The sequence below is a fragment of the Ornithorhynchus anatinus genome, chromosome Y2 (genome assembly GCF_004115215.2).
Source record: "Ornithorhynchus anatinus isolate Pmale09 chromosome Y2, mOrnAna1.pri.v4, whole genome shotgun sequence".
NCBI classification, from domain to species: Eukaryota; Metazoa; Chordata; class Mammalia; order Monotremata; family Ornithorhynchidae; genus Ornithorhynchus; species Ornithorhynchus anatinus.
In genome coordinates this window covers 1104031-1127156 of record NC_053176.1, presented here as the reverse complement: position 1 = coordinate 1127156, position 23126 = coordinate 1104031, and the positions used below count along the sequence as shown (strand labels likewise).

Below are 23126 nucleotides of genomic sequence, written 5' to 3'. Positions count from 1 at the left end.
TTTTTGTTGTTCCTTGGCAACAAAATGCTTGTGAAAAACTTCTCCTTTTCGAACTTTTTTTTTTTGACCCGATCAAATAAGTTCCCTTTAAATGCCATTTTAAACTCAAGGTTCCACACTTGTTCATTTTTGATTGCTTTGTTTTACAGGGAGTTAAATACTTGTGCATTCCTGCTGCCGACTCACCATCTCAGGACTTGTAAGTTCATCTCTTTGGTGAAATACAACATAAATAAGGATTTGAAATTGGCAGTTTCAAATGAAAATCCATCTTGCTGGGAACCAGACTGGATCAGGACATTGTGGTTTCTATCGTCTCCCTGACACTACACTCCTCTCCACCCTCAGGCCGAATAACCAGTCTCAGTAAGCCACTGATACCATCTAAAGAAAACAGACGTTTAAAGAAAACCTAGATTCTGTTTCGGAGTCCGACATTGATTCACAGTGATGAAGACTGTGAGCCCTAAATGGGACAACCCGATTACTTTGTATCTATCCCTGCGCTTAGAACAGTGCTTGGCACATAGTAAGCGCTTAACAAATACCAACATTATTATTCACAGTGGAAACTTGGACTAATCACATAGCCTCTTGATGCCTTAGTGACCCTGGCTGACCCATGAAGATTTTGACCTGACAGATGAGATGATCCTTAGAAGGGAGAAAAACACTCTATATGTGCTAATCGGTATAATAATGACATACAGTGATGAGTATGATCTAATTTTTAATGGTATTTCTTAAACGCTTACTATGTGCTAGGCATTGTACTAAGCGCTGGGATGATACAAACTAATCCGATTGGACACAGTCCCTGTCCCACATGGGATCACCGTCTTAATCCCCATTTTCCAGATGAGGTAACTGAGGCACCGAGAAGTTAAGTGACTTCCAAGGTCACCCAGCAAAAAAGTAGTGAAACTGGGATTAGAATCCATGTCATAGGACTCCTAGCCCCATGCTCTATCCATTTAGGCCATGCTGCTATGAATTTACCATATTTTTGAAAATGACTAAACTGAATCTGGTTGGACTGCAAAAGGCAATGTTGTGCTTAATACAGTGCTCTGCACATAGTAAGCGCTCTATCAATGTGAATGATTGATAAAGACGTGCAAGTTGTATTTGTGTTCTGACCTAGAGTACGAATTACCCACATGACTCTAGGAATCTGAACATACACCCCCTTCTGAATCTGGGAGGATGTCCCAATGAATGATTTGAATTGACCTCGGTTTCGACATCCAAAATAGTCCATCTTTCTCTAATAATAATAATAATAATGTTGGTATTTGTTAAGCGCTTACTATGTGTCGAGCACTGTTCTAAGCGCTGGGGTACACACAGGGGAATCAGGTTGTCCCACGTGGGGCTCACAGTCTTAATCCCCATTTTACAGATGAGGGAACTGAGGCCCAGAGAAGTTAAGTGACTTGCCCACAGTCACACAGCCGACAAGTGGCAGAGCTGGGATTCGAACTCAGGAGCCCTGACTCCAAAGCCCATGCTCTTTCCACTGAGCCACGCTCTTCTCTGTGTAGGAATCTCTTTTTGGGCAGGGGCAAGGTCTCATGGGATCTCAGATTGGTTACTTTATCAATCGTCTGCTCGTTATAGCGAATGCAGGGAAAGGGGCCAGGGATGCCTGGGTCAGATCCGCCAGGAGAGGGCGGATGGGACAAGTGAAAACCTCTCTTTGTTTGTTGGAGGAGGCCGCGGGGTGGGGGCCTGGATGACCAATACCAATTAAAAAAAAAAATCCACTACAGATTAAAATTTAGAGGGAGTGAAGGGGAGGAGGTTTTCAGAACTTCCCTGGTAACTAACTTTATAGAGAAACAGAAGTGGTTGAAAGGACATGGTACATACGGAAGGAAGTGCAACACTGATTTTTCTCTAAGATCTGAACAACATTCTGGCCAATGTTTTTAGTTTCTATTTTTAGAATATTTGTTTAACATGAATCCTGCACACTTTGAAACAGTCACTTATCTGCTTGCCTTTCCTATCACTTGGGAGTTTTTTGTAGTACAAATGCATGGATAGTGTATACATGTGATTTATATTTTAGTAATCCCTGCAGGCATGCATGCATGTGGGTAGTCACTTTATTTTGAAATAAATCCATTTGGGGGTATAGAGAAAATGTTTTGATTCTTTGAAAAATAATCCACTTAAATTGGTTTTGGAGAGCCCTGTTTTTTTTTTGTTTCAGGTTTTTTTTTGCATTGATGTTGTTTCTTTGGAATATTGTGAGAGAACAGAAGGAGGATTCCAACAAACGAAGAGTCTTAGAGTAGCAATAGTGCGTGAAGTTAGTGTCGAGAAAGGGTGTGCAGAGAATAGCGAATAGTTGATTGACTCTCCCCATTTATTCCAAATAAGATTTATTACCCTGTGCTTGGAAACCCTCTAAGACTGGGCCTTCACTGTCAATGAGGGAAAGTTCTCATTTCTCATAGGGAAAAGATGTTCATAACATGCTGCAGTAAAGACTATTGAATAAGCATGGCAAATAAAGTGGGATCTAAAATATTTTGAACCATTAGAACAACACAGCACTTTAGCATGCATTTTGTGTTGGACATTTACAAAGATATCTGTAATCCTGTAGGAATAAGGAGCTCCTAAGGGTTAATCAGAATAGTGAATTTAATTTTTTCTGCTGTACATGTACTCGATAGTTTAAAAACAGAAGTATCTTGAATTTTCCTTTACCTTGTAGAAGAATTTAATTACAAAGCAAAACCTGAATACTTTTATTGCTAATCAAATCTGTAGCAAGAACACAGATCGACCCTCTTGATGGTGTACACATCCGTAATTTATTCTAATGTTTGTCTCCATATCTAGACTGTGAGTTCCATATGGGCAGGGAATGTATCTCCCAATTCTGTTATACCCTTCCAAGTGCTTAGTACAGTGTTACGACTGACTGATATTCAGTTTGCATTTTGCATTGGCGGAGTACATCATTAGAATTTCTGGACATCCCATTTTTGTGGGACTGTCCCTTCACTGTCTTGACTTTTTCACCAACGAGGAGTGTCGGTAAGGGAGGTAGATTTGTCTCGTGTTTGAATGCTACCTGTTCCACCTCTTCCAGGAATGGGAAGCAGGTGATACCAGATGGCAGCTCATGCCCAGCATTGTCGAAACTCAATCGAGCACCAAGAAATTAAATGGCTTTTTAATAGTCCTAAGAAAGTTTGCAAGGAACTTTCATTTTTGTATATACAGTCTGGAGCTAATTTAGAAATCCAGCCTCTTGGGGTTACTAAATGATGAGTGTTGAAAACCTTGGGTTTATTTCAGTCCTATTAGAATCCTATATTTTCTCATTCATTCATTTTAAAAATTCTAATTAGTGTTGACATCTTCCATCCCAATCCCAACATGGAAATAATAATAATAATTATTATACTGATGGTATTTTTTAAACACTTAAGCATGGTTCTAAGTGCTGAGATAGATACAAGTTAAGCAGGCTCCACACAGGGCTCGCAATCTAAGTAGGGGGAGAACATGTATTGAATCTCCATTTTACAAGTGAGGAAACTGAGGCACAGGAGGACTGAAGTGACTTCCCCAAGGTCGCACAGCTGGCATGTGGTGGAGCTGGGATTAGAAACCGGGTCTTCTGACTCCCAGACCCGTGCTCTTTCCGATAGGCCACACTGCTTCTGATGGTTTTTAATGTGAATGGATTTTAAAACCCTTCTCCATCCCAATCCAGAAATTCTCTTGCCTAATACCCTTCTCCATCCCAATCCAGAAATTCTCTTGCCTAATTTGGGGTTAAGGCTATTTGGCTACGTTCAGTACTTTCTTTGTTAGTTGGTTTTTACTTTTTTAATTGGTCTGATGACACAGAATATTAGCTACTTCTGTTGGGTTTTGTTGCTATTTCAGGACTCTGGTGGTTCTGTGTGCAAAAGGTCAATTAATAATCCCTAGCATCTCCCCCCACCCCTTCCAGGAAATCAAATGCAGAAACCTATGGTAAAGTAGCATTGAGGCATTTAAATTTTGACCCCCACCTCCCCCCATAACCCTGACACACAGTCAGGAAATGTGGAAGTTCAGGTTCTCATAATAACAATTACCCCAAATGCGGTGCATTGCATTCAGGGCTGCAGAATACGTTTTCACACTCTGCCCTGGTACATTCGATCACAAGAGAATCTATTAAATGGTGCTGTGGTACAAAGTGAATGGTGGGGGTGAGATCAGGGCTGATGTAGGGTTGGGGAATGTTTGCTCTGCATTTTCTAATGCGGGAGCTTATATTATCTGTGAATATTCGTGCATATGTCCTACAATATGGTATCAAGCACCAGACATTATATTAATGTCTGTCTCCCCTTCTAGCCTGTAAGCTCATTATGGGCAGGGACTGAGTCTGTTTATTGTTGTTTGGTACTCTCCCAAGTGCTTAGTACAGTGCTTTGCACGCAGTAAGTGTTCAATAAATACCAATGAATGAATAAGTGAATGAATGAGCAAATGAACCAGGCTCCTTACTGTGGATTGTGTTGGTGACCCGATGCTGCTCTGATTCCAACCAGTTCCCAGAGAGCTCACCTTCCTTCCCCTTTCCTGGAGCCAGAACTGTTCCCCTTTCTTCAGCACACCCCCAGCTTGGAACATGGTGACTCCACCTATCCCTCCATCTGCTACTGAGGTTCCTTGACATTTCTGTCCCCTCTGTGTTTCCTCTTCTAGCTGAGTAAAGTGGGCAACCTTAAAGGACAAGTAACCGCATAGTCTTTCCCCTCTTCCAGCCCCCTGCCCCTTCAAATCTTTCGAGCCATAGTCCTTCACTTCCAAATCCTAACCCTGAAAAGCCACATCCTCTAGGAGAATTTCTCTAACTAATCTTCACCTCCCTTGATGTTGTCATCCTTTTTGCCACTCTTCACACTTATGTAGCTAGTGATGTGTGTTCTCTACTTAATAATAATGATAATTGTGGTATTTGTTAAGTGCTTACTATGTGCCAGGCACTGTACTAAATGCCAGGGTGGATTAAAAAAATCAGGTTGGACACTGTTTTAATCCCCATTTTACAGATGAGGTAACGGAGACACAGAGAAGTTAAGTGAATTGCCCAAGGTCACACTGGAGGCAAGTGGCAGAGCTGGGATTAGAACCTAGAGGTTTCTGATTCCCAAGCCTGAACTTGGAGCTGCTCTCTCTATTCATCTTTCATCTTATTCATCTATCCATATTTTGCCATTTCTATTCTTCCTCCTGTAAAGCAGGCAAGCAGGCAATCAGCCAATCAGTGGTATTTATTGAATGGTTCCCTTGTGCAGAGAACTGTCCTAAATGCTTGGGAGAGTACCACAGAATTGGTAAACATGCTCCCTACCCATAAGGAGCTTACGATCTAGTGATTGTTTAATTTGTCTGCCTTATCCTCCCATTAGACTGTAAACTCCTCAAGGGCAGAGATCATGCCTTTAAGTTTTGTAGTAGTCTCCCAGTCGGTCAATAAATCGATATTTACTGAGCAATTATGGTTTCCAGGACTCTATACTAAGTGCTTGGGAGAGAACATTACAACAGTTTAATGGACAAATTCCCTGCCCACAACAAGCTTACAGTCAAATGCCTAGCTCAGTGCTCTACACATAGTAGCCAATCAATATCAGTGGTGACTGTCATGACTTGCATGATTGTCGAAAGTACAGCTTAGAAATTCAGCTCCCATCACAGTGTGTTAACCTGAATGTAGGCCCAGATTTTGTGTAGGTGAGCTGGGATCTGAAAGCCAGAAAGCCAAGTGGCTGCCACAGAGTTGCTTGTGGAAGGTGAGGGAAAGAGCAAGAAATGGGGAGGAAGGAAGCAAAGTTGTTTAGCAGGTAATGGAAATAGGGCACCACGTCTAGCAGTCACTAATTCTAGATCAATCCCATCCCCTTTGTCAAAGGGTCTGGCTGTCACTACTGGTTTCCTATGTTAGTCCCTACAAGTGGATGCTACAGCAAAACCTGGAAAAACCCTGGTGAGACTAGGCATTTGTGTTTTTTGTGTGTGTTTATGATATATGACACTTATTACTGCATGACTGACATGTGCCACTGCTTTGTAATCCAGTTTGTAAATTCTGGATTTAGGGCACAGTGGACTAATATTTTTTTTTAAATTGGTATTCGTTAAGCCGTTACTATGTGCCATGCACCGTAGACGCTGGGGTAGACACAAGCTAATCAAATTAGGCACAGTCCATGTCCCACATGGGACTTACAGTCTTTGTCCCCATTTTGCAAATTGGAACTGAGCCACAGAGAAGTTGTGACTTTCCCAAGGTCATACAGCAGGCAAACTACAGAGGTGGGATTAGAGGCCAGGTTCTCTGAGTCCCAGACCCGCCTCTTTCCACTAGGCCACACTGCTTCTCCAATTCTGGAATCTTGGCAAGATCATTTAGCTACTGGTCCAAGAGGCAAAATGAATCTCTAAGAAATTACTCCACCACACCTGTTGTGAGCCTAAGCATCAGAGAGTTCCCCTAGATAGTTCAATTATGGATTTGTTCAGCCATAAAAAATCATCCCTGGCCCAAGCACCTAAAAGGCAGTGGGTAGTGGACTATAAGAGAAATAAGACGGTGGACATAATGAAAAATTAAATTACACTTTGCCCTGAATTTTTAGTCATCTTGAATTCCTCTGCGAAAATTCCTTTTCATGGATGGACTTCGATATTATTTGAGACAACGTTTTTCTAAGCATAGACTTAATGGTAGCAGAGACCTCAGGTCAGACGATGCAGATTCATTCTTTTATACACTAGCTTTTAAAAACTCCATGCGAGGTGGGTTTTTTGCATTTTCTCAGATGGAAGCATTTTCTTTTCAAATACATGAAAGGCTGCACTGTGTCCTACACATTAAAAAAAAAAATCTCAGAAGTTAGCTGCCGAATAACAATTCTGTATTTGAAGTGGATGGAAGGGGTTAGAGAAAAGAGTGCATGAAGAGAAAGAATGACTGAAGGCTGTGTCGTTCATTAGGTGGTGCTACTGACCCATTCAGAGCCTAAGATGTGGGTACTGTTGGACTGAACAAATTGATGTGCTGCAAACTATTCCACACTGCATGCCAAGGAGATGGAAACCAGTGAAAAGGGGAAACTTGGATTCATTGAAACTGCTTGTGGCAGAGATTGTTCTGGCTGTATGTTCTGCCACTTCAAATGTGAATTGAGCAACTCTAATGACTGAGGTTCAGGGTATTTCCTGGTGGGGAGGAAGGAGTATAGTGATCAGAGCTTGGTTTTAGGTCACCAGCTTCCCTAGAAAACCCCCCTTTGGGGGATCTCGATAGTGTAAGATTTACATCAAAACAATAATGTGTTTTCCCTTCTCCCCTTACTTTCTTGGAAATGGGCGTTTCTAGGAATCGATTCTATTAGTCAAACTAACCTAATGCCTAACAGGCCTAGTGGATTGGATTCTGTTGCATTCTCTCAGGGAAGGCCTCTTGGAGGAGATGTGATTTTAATAGGCCTTTGAAGGTAGGCAGAGTGATGGTCTGTGGGATATGAAGGAGGAGGGAGTGCCAGGATAGAGTCAGGACGTGAGGGAGGGGTTGGTGGCGAGATAGACGAGGTCGAGCTGCAGTGAGTAGGTTGGTGTTAGAAGAGCACAGTGAGTGTGCTGAGTTGTAGTAGGAAATCAGTGATATAAGCTAGGAGGAGGCAAGGTGATTAAGGGCTTTAAAGCCAAAAGGAGGGGACGTGGAAGTGGATTGGCCAACTACTGGAGGTTCTTGAGGAGTGCGGAAACATGGGTTGAGGTTTCAGAAAAAAAATCCGGCAGTGCAGTAAAGTGAAGTATGGACTGGAGTCGGGGGAGACAAGAGGCGGGGATATCAGCAAAGAGGCTGATGGAAGTAGTCAAAGAGAGAGGCTTGGATCTGCAATATTGGCAATTTGGATGGAGAGGAAAGGGCAGAGTTTAGCAAACTTGTAAAGGAAGAACTGAGAGTATAGTAATGTTGTACTTGAGGGCTGACTGAATGCAGTGCACTGCACTAAACAGGAGATTCAACAATCAATTAATCAATTGTATTTACTAAATGCTTACTGTGTGTAGAGAACTGTGGGACAGTGGACCAAGTCTAATCTGATAATCTTGTATCTACCCCAGCACTTAGTACTTCACACATAGTAAGCACTTAATTTATACCATAATTATTATTACCATTCCCTGCCCACAGAGCTTAAGTGAAGAGGCATAGAAATGTCTAATATATAGTAATATTGAATGTATGTGTACATACACATATGCAGAGGGTACACAAGAAGAAATACGTAAGTGTAACAAATGGATTGATAAAAACTAGAAGTAATAGTAGTAGCTCTTATTTAACCCCTTCTTGGTACAGGACACTGTAATAAAAGGTTAGGAAGTTTGTTCATCCCAAGCGCTTAGTACAGTGCTCTGCACATAGTAAGCGCTCAATAAATACTATTGAAAGGAAGGACTGAGTAATGAAGTGGAATATTCCTAGCCTTCAAAGGAGCTCCTGTTAGAACGAGGGAGAAGGTACTACAGTTTAGTGAAGGAAAGCTTGTTCGGGGAAGGCTTGTTCAGGGAGTTGGGATTTTAGGAAGGTTTTGAAGGTGGGAAGGTTGTTTCTGGTGAGTAAGGAGGCAAAGGGTGTTTCAAGCCCTGGGGATAATGTGAGCAAGGGGTTGGAGGTGGGGGATGTGAAAATGGGTGATTCTCTAAGGAGTTGGGTTTAGGAAGAGCAAGGAGTAGATTGAAAGTGTGCTGTCACATCATTTATTTTATTTTATCCTCACAGCATCCCTGGTGAGGTAGGGAGAGGCAAGAGTGGCAAGGATGATTTCTATTCTATATTTGAGGAAATGGGGCCAGATAATTCAATTGACTTGTCTGAGGTCATATATCTGGTCAGGAGCAGAGCTGGAATTAAAACTCAGATCTCATGGTCCCAGCACCACGCACTTCCCTCTAGGTCACACTCCCAAAGCTGGCTAGTTCTGGGTCTTGGACCCTATTCCTTTATCAGACTCCTTCAACTTCTGAAGTGTCTTGGCTACTCTGAATTTGGCCTCTCGGAGGTGGATCTGATCTCTTTCCTGATTTGTTGAATAGGCTCACTTTTCTTTTTTCACGATGAGTCTAGAAGCCCTGGGTCTTGGATCCCCATTGAACCCAAAAATAGTATTTGAGATTTGGGTTTCAATGTGCTGTGGGTTTGGTGAATGCAGGTGTAAAAGGCGGATATAAGAAGTTGTCCCCCACAAGTTTCAGAAAATATAACATTGTCATCATGCCTGGGTGTTACCTCTTTGCTAGGGTTTTTCTGAGTGCCCTGACCAGTCTAAGTAGTGAGAAAAGCCACGTGTATTTGCCCCTATTCATGCATAATTTATGCGCCCTTTTTCAGCTGCCTAAATCTGACTGTGTAGTCATTCTCAGGGCTTTTACATGAAAATGCAGCATTCCTTTCTTCCGCAGAGCCATTTCTGGCTTTTTTTTCCTTCTCTACCACTTCTTGTTCACCAGATTCATAGCAGTGACCCCTTTTTTTGTACTGCAAAGGCTCACAGAACCATATAAAGAGAAGAGAAATGGAGAGGATGAGGGAAAGTGGGCCATTATTTGGAGATGACATCATGGAAAGATCACAGGACCCAGAGGCAGGAGAAAAGGGCTCTAATTCTGACTTTACCACTTGCCTGCTGTCTGGCCTTGGTCAGGTCACTTAACTTAATGCCTCAGTTTCCTCATATGAAAAATGGGGATTAAATGCCTGTTCATCTTCTCCCCTTCCCTGCCCTCCCCCACACCGCCTTGGGCCATATAGCCCATGTTGGGCAGGGACTTGTCAAATCTGATTGTGTTGGGTCTACCCCAGCTCTTAGCATAGTGCTGGGCACATAGTAAGTGCCTAACAAATACCACCATTTTTATTATTATTTATCATCATAATACCTGAAATGGGAAAATAGTCAAACTAAACCTGATTTTTTTAATGGTATTTGTTAAAGCTCTTACTGTGTGCCAGGCAGTATACTAAGTGCTTGGGTAGATACAAGCTAGTCAGTTGGGCACAGTCCATGTACCACCTGGGGCTCACGGTCTTAATCCCCGTTGTATAGATGAGGTAACTGAGGCCCAGAGAAGTGAAGTGACTTGCCCAAGATCACACAGCAGACAAGTGGTGGTTCCAGGATTAGAACCCAGGCCCTTCTGACTTCCAGGTGGTTGTGGGGGAGAGCTCCTATCTTCACAGGTGTGCTCCTCTCCCAGTCCAAGGAGACAACTTTAAAGAACACCATGTTTCCCTACTCCTGTGGGCTCTTACCTGGGAGCATAGTTTTAATACTCCTTTAAATAATAATGATGATAATAATAATAATCATAACTGCTTGCTATGTGTCAAACACTATACTAAGTGCTGGGATAGACACAAGAAAATCAGGTGGGACAGAGTCCCACAATGAAGGGAAGGAAGGCAGACATTGAATCCCTGTTTTAAGGTGAGGAAATTGAGGCACATGGAAGTTAAATTGACTTTCCTGAGGTCACTGAGCAGGTATGTGGCAGAGATGGGATTAGAACCTAGGTCCTCTGACTCCCAGGCCCATGCTCTTTTCATTTGGCACGCTGCTTTAAAGGCTCTGTTTTTGCAGGTGGGAGCCTTAACCTGATGTCAGTTTGTATTTGCATCCGCTAAGATGCTAAGAACAGTGCCTTCAAACCATCAGAGAAGCAGCATGGCCTAGTGGATAAAGTATGGACCTGGGTGTCAGAAGGACTTGGGTTCTAATTCCAGCTCTGCCACTTTTGTGTTGGATGTAATTGGGCAAGTCACTTAAACAACTCCAGTGGTTGCCTATCAACCTCCGCTCCAAACAAAAACTCCTCACTCTAGGCTTCAAGGCTCTACATCACCTTGCCCCTTCTTACCTCTCCTCCCTTCTCTCTTTCTAGCAGCGTAGAGAAGCAGTGTGGCTCAGTGGAAAGAGCATGGGCTTTGGAGTCAGAGGTCATGAGTTCAAATCCCAGCTCTGCCACTTGTCAGCTGTGTGACTGTGGGCAAGTCACTTAACTTCTCGGTGCCTCAGTTCCCTCAACTGTAAAATGGGGATTAAGACTGTGACCCCCACGTGGGACAACCTGATTCCCCTCTGTCTACCCCAGCGCTTAGAACAGTGCTCTGCATATAGTAAGCGCTTAACAAATACCAACATTATTATTTCTACTGCCCACCCTGCACGCTCCACTTCTCTGCTGCCCACCTCCTCACCGTCCCTCGGTCTTGCCTATCCCGCCGTCGACCCCTGGGCCACGTCCTCCCGCGGTCCTGGAACGCCCTCCCTCCTCACCTCTGCCAAACTGAGTCTCTTCCCCTCTTCAAAACCCTACTTAAAACTCACCTCCTCCAAGAGGCCTTCCCAGACTGAGCTCCTCTTCTCCCTCTACTCCCTCTACCACCCCCCTTCACCTCTCCGCAGCTTAACCTTCTTTCCCCCCCATTTCCCTCTGCTCCTCCCCCCTCTCCCTTCCCATTCCCTCAGCACTGTACTCGTCTGCTCAACTGTATATATTTTCATTACCCTATTTATTTTGTTAATGAAATGTACATCGCCTTGATTCTATTTAGTTGCCATTGTTTTTACAAGATGCTCTTCCCTTTGACTCTATTTATTGCCATTGTTCTTGTCTGTCTGTCTCCCCTGATTAGACTGTAAGCCCATCAGACGGCAGGGACTGTCTCTATCTGTTGCCCACTTGTTCATTCCAAGCACTTAGTACAGTGCTCTGCACATAGTAAGTGCTCAATAAATACTATTGAATTGAATTTAACTTTTCTGGGCCTCAGTTACCTCATCTATAAAATGGGACTTAAGACTGTGAGCTCCTTGTGGGACAGGGACTGTGTCCAACCCGATTAGCTTGTATCTACCCCAGAACTTGGTACAGTGCCTGGCACATAGTAAGTGCTTAATGAATACTATTTTTAAAAAATAGCTAGTTTCTTCTGTTAACTGCTATTTCAGGAGGCAGTGGACTACTTACTACTAGTGTCTTTGCTCTTTGTTTCGTGGAAAGACTCTGCAGCATTCTTTGATCTCTCAACCTTGGGACCGTCTTTGCTTCTCCCTTTGCCCTGGACCTCTCACTTAATGGCCAAAGCAAAATAGGGTTTGGATCAATTCATGAATGAGCTGTCCCCAGTGCATTTCCAGAGGCAATCAACCAATCAGTGAATCCATCAGTGGTATTTGTTGAGTGCTTACTGTGTGCAGAGCACTGGACTAAGGGCTTGGGAGAATACCGTACATCAGAGTTAGTAGACACATTCCCTGCCCACAAGGAAATGGTAGTCTAGAGGCGGAGATAGGCATTAAAATAAATTAGAGTTAAGATAATGCATCCCAACACATTTGGTTGGTTAGTAATTCCTTTTTTGTACAGTGCTTTTATTTTTCCAAATTGCTTTTTATCTCAAAGATCTATATCATCTATCCACACAACAGCTACACAATGCCCCTGAGAAGCAGGGAGAGGCAGGTTGTCAAGGAGAGCACACGGTTCCTGTGAACATCCTGTTGTCACTGTTAGGAACAGAGTACCAGGCTGGAGAGACCATTTTTCTCTCCTTGTATTGTATTTTCCCAAGCGCTGAGTACAGTGCTCTGCACACAGTAAGCCCCCAGTAAATACCACTGATTGATCCTTACCTAACTGCAGCACAACTTGGAGTCTTAGGTGGAGGGGGGGTCTAGGGCCAGGGAGTCAGCATGGCACAGTGGATAGAGCCCGGGCTTGGGAGTCAAAAAGTTATGGCTTCTAATCCCGGCTCCACTACTTGTCTGCTCTGTGACCTTGGACGAGTCACTTTACTTCTCTGTGCCTCAGTTACCCCATCTGTAAAATGGGGATTGGGACTAGGAGCCCCATGTGGGACAGGGACTGTGTCCGACCCAACTTGTATCCACCCCAGCGCTTAGTGGAGTGCCTCACACACAATAAGTGCTTCTTAATACCACAATTATTATTATCACCCGATTTCTAATCCCAGGTCTGACACTTGCATGCTGTGTGACCTGAGGCAAGTCACTTGACTTCTCTGTTCCTCAGTTTCCTCAACTGTCAAATGGGGATTCAATACCTGTCCTCCCTCCTACTTAGACTGTGAACCACATCTGGATCAGGGACTGTGTCTGACCTGATTATCTTATATCTACCCCAGCGTATGGTACAATGCTTGGCACATAGTAAGCGCTTAACACATACCACTATTATTAGGTTGGAATTGGCAAGATTTGGGCTTTCAGGTAGTGGGTGAAGAGTCATCTATTGGCAAATTGGGAAGATCAGTCCTCAGCGTAAGGGACCCTACTGTTAGGGTTACCTGACACCCTTCGTGATTCAGGTGGTTTCGACCTGTTGGTGGAGTCTTTGGATTTGTTGTCTGGCAGTGATAATGTTTAGGGCTGGGTAATTAGTTTGGGGCAAGGAGTTGGTGTGTGTGTGTAGGGTCGTTCCTCCCTCAGCTACTAGGTTTGAAGTCTCATCCCTTCAGGGGTACTTGGCCTCTGCCCAGCAGGCCCTAGCAGCCTGGACCACCCCCTGGGCACCATTGGACAGTTTGGGAATTTTCAGCGCTCCCAAGAGAACTCCCTGCATATACCTTTGAATCACAGGCTGACTGACGTAGAGAAAGGTTATTTCTCTTTTTGTTTTTTCCATATCCAGGACCAGGCACTTCAAAGAAAGCATCAGATTCATTCATGAGTGCCGGCTTAGGGGTGAGAGCTGTCTTGTTCACTGGTACGTATGTTTTTTACTTAAGAATACTCTTTGCTTGTTAGCCATTTCTGTTTTGATTTTATAATGTGTCCTGCAAGTAATTAGGAAGATGATTTCCTACCTCTGATACCTTTCTCTCTACGTATTATTTTTACTCTAACCACCTGTCTTGTAGTGGACATTTTCATTCAGCCTTAGCAGTTGCCAAGAATGTAATCGCTTTTTGTTTCCACCTATTGTAATGGTTTTAAGGACACTGAAGGTTTCATGACACCAGAAACCGTCCTTTCAAGGTTCCTGCTAACATTCCAGTGTGCAAGCCAATTACAAGTGGTTACAGCCCTGAAATTACAGTGGCCTTTAAAGGCAATTTCACCTTTTTCCTGGGGACTTTTAGTTTCGTGTCTCAATGTGGGATAGACCCTGGTTTTCTTGTTTAGCTTTGTGATACTGAGATGGCCAAATGACAATTTCCTAGTAACGTCTCCAGTTAATAATAATTATGGTACTCGTTAATTCCTTGCTATGTGCCAAGAACTGTTCTAAGTGCTAGAATAGAAACAAATTAATCAGGTTGGACACAGTCCCAATCCCACAAGGGACTCACACTCTTATCCCCATTTTACAGATGAGGTAACTGAGGCCCAGAGAAGTTCAGTGACATGCCCAAGGTCACACAGCAGACATGTGGTGGAGTCAGAATTATAACCCAGGCCCTTCTGACTCCCAGACCCATGCTCTATCCACTAAGCCACGCTGCTGCCAGTCGTGCTCTGTCCACTCGCTGTTCATTGCGTTGCAGTTGAAAATTCTGTAACAAGTGACCAAATTCTGTAACAAGCGACCAAAGCCGAGTATAGAAGACCAGATTGGTCAGTCGGTAGAGCATCGTACTTTTAATCTGAGGGTCCAGTGTTCAAGCCCCTGTTTGGCAGATGTGCTTTTCCCTCTGGACTGTAAGCTTGTTGTGGACAGGGAAGGTGTCTACCAACTCTATTGTTTTTGTATTCTCTCAACCGCTTCGTACCGTGCTCTGTACAGTCAGACTGAAGAATTTTAAGTTTCTTATAATGAAGTAACTAATCATCTTATGTATGTTCAACACTCACAAAAGGTAAAGTGTTGTTACATAAAATTGATTGGTTGTTTTTGCTAATACTAATAATATTCCTAATTCTCCAGAGATCGTATGCAATGTAGGACAGTACATCTCTAGAAGAAACCCACTCAGAAGTTTGATTCATTTTTGAGAGAATGAAGAGAGGAAGCTGAACAGATTGGTAGTTTCAGAATGTATCCAGTGAGGATCTTTGCACTAAGATTTGGTGTCAGTGTAATATCTAATTTTCAGGTCCAACTATTTGCATTTTAAAAAATCATAGCTTTATAGAAATTCTGGGAAGATGATAAAATAAGTTTTGCTATAAAATAAGACCTGGATTTATGTTCCCCATTAGACTGTAAGATCCCTGAGGGTAGTGATCATGTCCACCACTCTAAGCACTCAGTCCAGCTCTCTGCACTCAGTAAGTGCTTGATAAATAATATTGGTAGATAGATTTGTATAGTCATGTTATAGAATTGTTGCCATTAAGTGGTACCAGGTGTGCCCTACTATTATTATTATTTTCATTATTATGATATTTGTAAAGTGTTTACTATCAATCAATGGTATTTATAGAGTGCTTACTATGTGCCGAGCACTGTACTAAACGCCTAAGAGAGCACGTTACAACAGAATTAGCGGACACGTTCCCGGTCCATACTGAGCTTATGTGCCAAGCACTGGGGTAGATATAGGTTAATGAGATTGAATGTGGTTCCTGTCTCACATGGGCCTCACAGTCTAAGCAGGAGAGAGAACAGGTATTGAATTCCCATTTTACAGTTGAGGAAGCTGAGGCACAGAGAAGCTCAGTGACCTGCCCAAGGGCATACTGCAAGCAGTTAACTCCTCTGACTCCGAGGCCCAATCTCTTTTCACTGGGCCATGCTGCTTCCGAGTGACTAAAGCATGGGCCTAGGAGTCAGAAGGTTGAGGGTTCTAATCCTGGCTTTGCCACTTGCCTGCTGTGTGACCTAGAGCAAGTCACATCACTTTTCTGGACCTCAGTTACCTCATCTGTGAAATGGGGACTGAGACCGTGAAGCCCACTTGGGACGGGGACTGTGTCCAACCCAATTTGCTTCTATCTACCCAATGCTTAGTATAGTGCCCAGCACACAGTAAGCGCTTAACAAATACCATAATTATTCTCCTGGCGTTTTCTCTCTGGTCGTGCAGCCTGGCGGGGGTGTCCCGGAGCGTGACGCTGGTAGTTGCCTATGTTATGACCGTCACTGACTTTGGCTGGGAGGATGCACTGCACACTGTCCGGGCAGGACGATCCTGTGCTAATCCCAACATGGGCTTCCAGAAGCAGCTCCAGGAGTTTGAAAAGAATGAAGTTCAACAGGTAAGTGAATTAGCTGGGGGCTGGCCTAAGTCATCCACCCTGGGACCTTCAAACCTTTGTCCCTAGAATGTCTGGGGACTGAGAAAGGGGGACACCAATCAGCCCGGGCTTGCCCCTCTGGCGGCTGAGTTCAGGGTAAGTCCTGCTCCACAGAGTGATATTTATTGAAAGGTATTCATAAATACCACTCAGGTGGTATTTATTGAGTGCTTACTGTGTGCAAACCATTGTACTAAACGCTTGGGAGAGTACAACAAAATTGGTAGATACGTTCCCTGCGCAAAAAGAGCTTACCATCTGGGGGACCCTACAGACAAAAAGGGTGTTGGAGGAATTCTGGGATCATGTTTCCAAAGAACTGGACTATCCACTTGAGTGGCATCGATGAGCAAGAGAACCTGGGGGCTTGGGTGCACGGTTTGAGGGAGCACATTTGTCATGTGTGAGAGCAGAACGCTTTCCATACTCCCCCTGGGGGCAGCCCCTTTGAGTCCAGCCATTATTTCAACATTTACCAGTAGCGCTTCACTCTTCCAGGAATGTTCAGAGAGGGTAAATGTGGAGAATTTATTTTCTTTCCTGAAAATCCTTTTAACTCTCCAGTTTCAAATGGGTCCTCTCTTCCTTTCGCCATTGGTAAGGCCTGCATTCCCAGCCCATTATATCCCAGCTCTGGTGGAGGGAATGATCTTCTTAATGTACATTGCATTTATTGAGCGGCTACTCTGTCCGGATCACTGTTCGAAGCCTAGAGAAATGTACAAGGATGGGATTCAGACACCGTCCCTGGCCCTCAAGCCCCAGTGGTCAGAAAAAAGAAGACATTGGCGATAGACACACGAGAATGCCATCTGGGGGAGTGACTTCCTTTTAAGCTCTCTGGTTTTGGAACAATGGATGAGGTTGCTAGGCTAGCCCCCCTGGGTTCTCATAAAAAGCATGATGTTCAAAATCAGATGCGATGTGTTTTTGGTCTCTTTCGCGACTCTAGTTTCGGCAGTGGCTGAAGGAAGAGTATGGAGAAAGCCCTCTGAGAGATGCAGAACAAGCCAAAAGCATTCTGGGTAAATATAGAGAGCAAGCGCACGCCGAGTCCCAGCAGAATGCAAGCGGTAGGCGATGGAGTAGCTTTTCAACTCTGTCATCTTTGGCATACAGTAACTATACAACGGAGACATAATGGAGTAGGATTCATTTCTTTCCTCTTTTGTCCTGCTTATCTTAAGTATTTCATGTATGCGCAATGGTGTACTGGATGCCTCTGCAGCTGTTCTGAGGAGGTGAGGGGTATTGGGGATGGGTTGCCAGTGGAAATATGGCTCTGGAATGCTTTCCCCAGCTTCACCCATGTGTTCCCAGATCCCGCTTCCAAGTAGTCCCAGCCGGAATCTGCTTCGCAAAGAGCTGCTGCTCAGATGCCATGCTCCATTGTGTGGATGTGTGTGGATGTAGATATGTCTATACATATACATATGCATATATATATATATGCATATATATATATGCATATGTATTCTCGATATGTAATGCATAGCCTATATCTAGCAAATATATTCTAATGCCACTAGTCTGTATTCACTGAATATTTTTATCCAGATCTTCATGCAGAAGCCATATGAGTTTTTGGTCATAAAAAGCTTCCTTGAAGAGTGTGCATGAGGCAACCTTAGGGGGGAATTTGCCCCTTCCATGGGCCAGGGTCTTCTTGGTCCTCCTCTGTCAACAGAAAAACTGCAGTCCATCATCCATCCATCATACATCCAGGCACGTCCACAGGCATAGAGATGGACATCAAGAAACTCTCAGGGAGGACAATGGCCATCTATCTCACCCTACCCCCGATCCCCAGAAGTGATCGGTCCAGCCCCAGGTCCATTTCCAAGCCACAGAGTCGCAGAAGGTACCAGTAAGAGTAGTTGTAGTGATGGTATTTATCACCTGCCCACTGTGTGCAAAGCACTGCACTAAACACTGGGAAATAAATGCAGTATTTCTGAAGTACTTATTATGTGCCAAGCACTGTATTAAGCACTGGGGGGTAGATACAAGATAATCAGGCCCCCATGGGGCTCACAGTCTAAGCAGGAGGGAGAACAGGTACTGAATCCCCATTTTGCAGATGAGAGAACTGAGGCACTGAGAAGTTAGGTGACTTTCCCCAGGTCATCCAGCGAGTAAATGGTTGGAACCGGGGTAAGAATCCGGGTCCTCCAACTCCCAGGCCCATGCTCTTTCCACTAAGCCACTAGAAATACATGGAGAAGATTTGCACCCCCTCAGGAGGCTCACAATCTAAGACTAAGGTGAGGAGAGGGTTGATGACGGACTTGTGAAGAAAGATGAAACAAAAATGTCAAAGTGATGGTAAGCATGATAGGAGCAGCAGAGCTTTAGACTCCTTTTGGCTGAGATGAACAGAGTCCATAAATGGTATTTGTGTACAGAACACTGTACTAAGCTCTTGGGCGAGTACACTACAATAGAGTTTGTATATGTGACCCCTGCCAACAAGGAGCTTATTGTCTACAGGAGACACAGGAGAAGTAAATTATGGATAGGGGAAATTAAATGTAAGGATAAATGCATAAATACTCTGGGGCTGAAGGTGGTGTCAAGTGATAGTATCAACTATCAGCTATCAGAGGGTACAGATCTTTTTGCAGACTCCTCCTCTGCCTCCCACCCTCTAACTGTGGGAGGCTCTCAGGGCTCAGTTCTGGGTCTCTTATTCTCCATCTACATCCACTCCCTTGGAGAATCATTCACTCCCTTGGCTTCAACTACCATTTCTATGTGGATGATTCCCAAATCTACATCTCCAGCCCTGATGTTTCTCCATCTCTGCAGTCTCGCCTTTCCTCCTGTCTTCAGGGCATCTCCATTTTGATGTCCCACCATCAACTCAAACTTGACATGTCCAAAACAGGACTCTTCATTGTCTCACCCAAACGCCATCCTCCCACCGACTTTCCCATCAGAGTAGGCAGACCGCCACCCTCCCTGGGTCACAAGCCCATAACCTTGATGTTTCCTCTTTCATTCAACTCACTTATTCAGTCTGTCACCAAATCCTGTCAGTTCAACCTTCACAATATTGCTAAAATCTGCACTTTCCTCTCCATCCAAACTGCTACCATATTAATTGAAACACCCAATCCCACTTTGCTGAACTCCCTGCTTTCTGTCTCTCCCCACTTCAATCCACAGTTCACTCTGCTGCCTCTTTTTCTACAAAACCATTCAGTTCACATTTCCCCACTCAAAAACCTCCGCATAAATCAGAAACTCCTTACCATTGGCTTTAAAGCACTCAATCACCTATTACCGTACTCTCTGATTTCCTATTACCACCCACACTTCACTCCTCTAATGCCAATTATTTATTTTTTTAATTGTATTTGTTAAGTGCTTACTATGTGCCAGGCACGGTTCTAAGTACTGGGGTAGATGCAAGTTAATCAGATTGGACACATTCCATGTCCCAGGTGGGGCTCATAGTCTTTAATCCCTATTTTACAGATGAAGTAACTGAGGCCCAGAGAAGTTAAGTGATTTTCCCTAGGTCACACAGAGGACAAGTGGTGGAGCCAGGATGAGAAACTAGGTCCTCTGACTCCCAGGCCCACACTGCTTCTCAACCTACTCATTCTACCTTGATCTCATCTATCTCACTGCCAACATGTTGCCTCTAGACTGAAATTCCCTCCCTCTTCATTTCCAACAGACGATCACTCTACCCAACTTCAAAGCCTTATTAAAAATATATCTTCTCTGAGAGGCCTTCCTCAAGTAAGCCCTCATTTCCTCTTCTCCCACTCCCTTCTGTGTTGCCCCTGCTCTTCTATTGGTATCCTTTATTCACCCCTCCCTCAACCCCGCAGCATATATGAACATATCTGATTTATTTATTTTCATGTCTGTCTCCCCCTCTAGAATGTAAGCTCTTTGTGGGCATGGAATGTAGCTACCAACCCTATTATATTGTTCTCTCCTAAGTGCTCTGCACACAGTAAGCACTCAGTAAATACAACTGATTGATTGAGGGAGGGTAGGGGAAAGGAGAATTTAGTCCAGGAAGGGATATTGGAAGAGATGTAATTTTAGGAGGGTTTAGAAAGTGGGGAGAGTGATGGGCAGTTAGATATGAAGGGGAAGAGAGTTTCAGACTAGAGGGAGAAAATGGTCAGCAGAATGAAGTAAGGACTGGAGTGGGGAGAAGCAGGAGGCCGGGAGGTCAGCGAGGTGGCTGATACCATAGTCAAAGAAGGATGTGACAAATACTTTGCTCAGGATGGGAGCAGTTTGAGTGAAGAGGAATGGGCGGACTCTAGAGATGCTGTGAAGATAAGAATCAGCCACAGCCAGAGTGGTGCCTTTGCTCTCTTTGAAAAGTTGAGAAGGCCTCACACTGCTGCTTGTTTGACTCCTTCCTAGACTGAAGAAAGGGCCAATGGCAGTCCTGGGAACTTGGGGGTGGGACAGCCTCTCTCTCCTATACAGTGAGCCCCAGAGGGCATAGTTAGTGGAGACACTCAGTTCTAGAATGTTTGGTATAGGAGGATGGGTGTTTGTATGTGTTTTATAAGAATAGTGAAGTAGTAATGATATTCATTAAGTACTTACTCTGTGCCAAGGACTGTGCTAGGAGCTGGGGTGGATCTAAGGTAACAGATTGGACATAATCTCCCTCCCACACAGGGCTCACTGTTTTAGGGAGTCTAGATATTTTGTCCCCATTCTGCAGATGAGGTACTTGAGGCACAGGGAACTGAAGTGACTTGCCCAAGGTTTTACAACAGGCAAACGGCAGAGCCGGGACTAGAACCCAGGTCTCACAACTCCTAGTTCTGTATACTTTCCACTACACATCTGAGTTTCTCTTTAACTGAAATTCCTCAGCCAAAGCTCCTTTGGTAAAGTGCCAGATCTTCTTTGTTCATTTTTATCACCCCCCGGCCCTTCCCCATTCCAACCCCATAGCAGGGTTCCTGTAGACGACCATACACCAGTAGAAAAATGAATTATGTCTCCTAAAAAAAAAAGGCATCTATTAAGTGCCCAAGGAGAACGCAGCTTATGTCTGTGCTCCGGGTTCAGTATTTGACTCACCTACCTCAGAAAATTTTATCTGTTGTTAACTTGATCTGCTGAGGGGCCGTTTTCTATCCCCACCGTACTGGAGTCAAACTCAAAGGGCTTAAATACTCACTTGAGCCATTTGAAAGGATCCAGTTTGGCCTTAATTCATCCCCTCTTTGATTGGGTCTGGATGGAAAATTCTAGCAATGAACAGGAGGAGAGGTGTGGATATGAAAAATCTTCATGTAAGGTTAAAGGAGAAGTTGTTCCAGGGTTTGAGGATATTTTATGTCAACTCCCAACTTTTTAAGCTCACAGAACCACAAGAATGAAAAGAGGTGTTTGTCCAACCCCAATAAAGGTGTTGCAACCCAGTTCCTCTGAATTCCACCCCAAAATGATTCCCGAATAAGAAGAGTCATTCTCCAGTGCACTATAGGTTGGATGTAAAAGGTGAGCTTTTTGCGGGTTGGAGTGGGAATTTGATAACGTGTCTTTAAGCGAACAGTGACCAACACAAATATGGAGTAGAAGAGAGGGATGTGTGGAAAATATATGGTAACATATAACCACACAAAACTAAAAAAGTTACCCAAAAGGTGTAGTACATTTTTCTTAAAGCAAAAAAAACCCACCCAACTTTGTTTAGTTTAATCAAAAAATTTTAGTTCTATTTTGATAGGGCATAAATGTGTGAATGGTTGGGTGCGTGTGTGATATTATGGTGCATCTAAACTTATTTACATATATTGTAAAATGTTTTGATGTCTGTTGCCAGTGATATTCTTTCTCCGCAGCAAAACCTGGATGTCTGAAATATTTGACATTATTAAGAAGATTGTAATGTATTGTTGGAGAATTCTGCTTATTGTAATATTCCGGAAGTTGGTTTTTGCATTCCTGCACTTTCTTGGATTCTAAAAATCTCTGTATTTGGAGTCGTACTGCCCAAAAGGCCCCACCCTGTAGTAGTTTTCTCTATATGAGATTCTAAATGTAGAACAATATTTTATAGGCTTTTTTATTAAAAAAAATGCTCTCAAAATTTCAGGGCCAGGGTTACTATTTTAACAAAAGAAGAAGAAAGTATTTTCATGTTAAAACTACAGCTTTAGTTGGATGATTGGGAAAACATGACAGTAGAGATTTTATCCAATATCCTGTGACTGTTGTTGTTAATAATGATTGCTCCTTACAACTGCATAACTGAAAATATCCCAGGTCATGAAAACTTTAAGCCATGAGAACCCACTGTCATAGAATGCAGCATTATTAAGTCAGCATCAAGGAAAGTTTCTGTCCCGTTTGCTTTTTCTTTGTGGTATATATTCTTTCTAGTATGTATTTATATTCTTTCTAGTATGTATTTAATAAAATCGATGTGTTTTTATAAATAAAGATCAACTTTGTTAACTAACTGAAACATTTTGTACTGCTGTTTTGTTGGCCTCAGCTGTATGTATTTTGGGGAAAGTGATGTTATTTCTATTGTGCTTGATCCTATGATGGGTTTTGTGAGTGTCTTACTTTCTGGTTATAAATTACTCACCTTTGTGAGCAAATTGAAGATTTTGGTAGCATCAGGGTGTCATTGAGTGCACTTAGAGTGAAATTTATTCAGTAGTATTCTGAAAGAGTTGATTCTTCTCACATGAATCAGCTCTTCACCCTCTCTAGTTCTCTAGAGAAGCACATGGAGTTAGGAATTCTTGTAGTTTAATTTCTAATGGAGCCATTCTTTGAAAGTGTCAGAGTTTTAAAGATGTGAGATACTAGAAGTAGTTT

The 23126-nt window shown here is 43.4% G+C and overlaps 1 protein-coding gene across 3 annotated transcripts in view; it reads left to right on the top strand.

The window, feature by feature from the left end:
- The window catches only part of LOC103170548 (dual specificity protein phosphatase 22), a 75282-nt gene extending 52518 nt beyond the window's left edge, over positions 1–22764 (top strand). Inside the window, exons 4-8 of one of the 3 annotated variants that reach the window (XM_029056477.1) lie at positions 150–199; positions 13753–13827; positions 16091–16262; positions 17254–17326; positions 22139–22764. In XM_029056477.1, the coding sequence (XP_028912310.1) occupies positions 150–199; positions 13753–13827; positions 16091–16262; positions 17254–17326; positions 22139–22185 (417 nt within the window). In that variant the 3' untranslated portion in view covers positions 22186–22764. Of the gene's footprint in view, positions 1–149; positions 200–13752; positions 13828–16090; positions 16263–17253; positions 17706–21652 lie in introns of those variants that run through there. The other 2 variants (XM_029056475.1, XM_029056474.2) reach the window with 2 other exon arrangements.
- Positions 22765–23126: the final 362 nt, after the last annotated feature.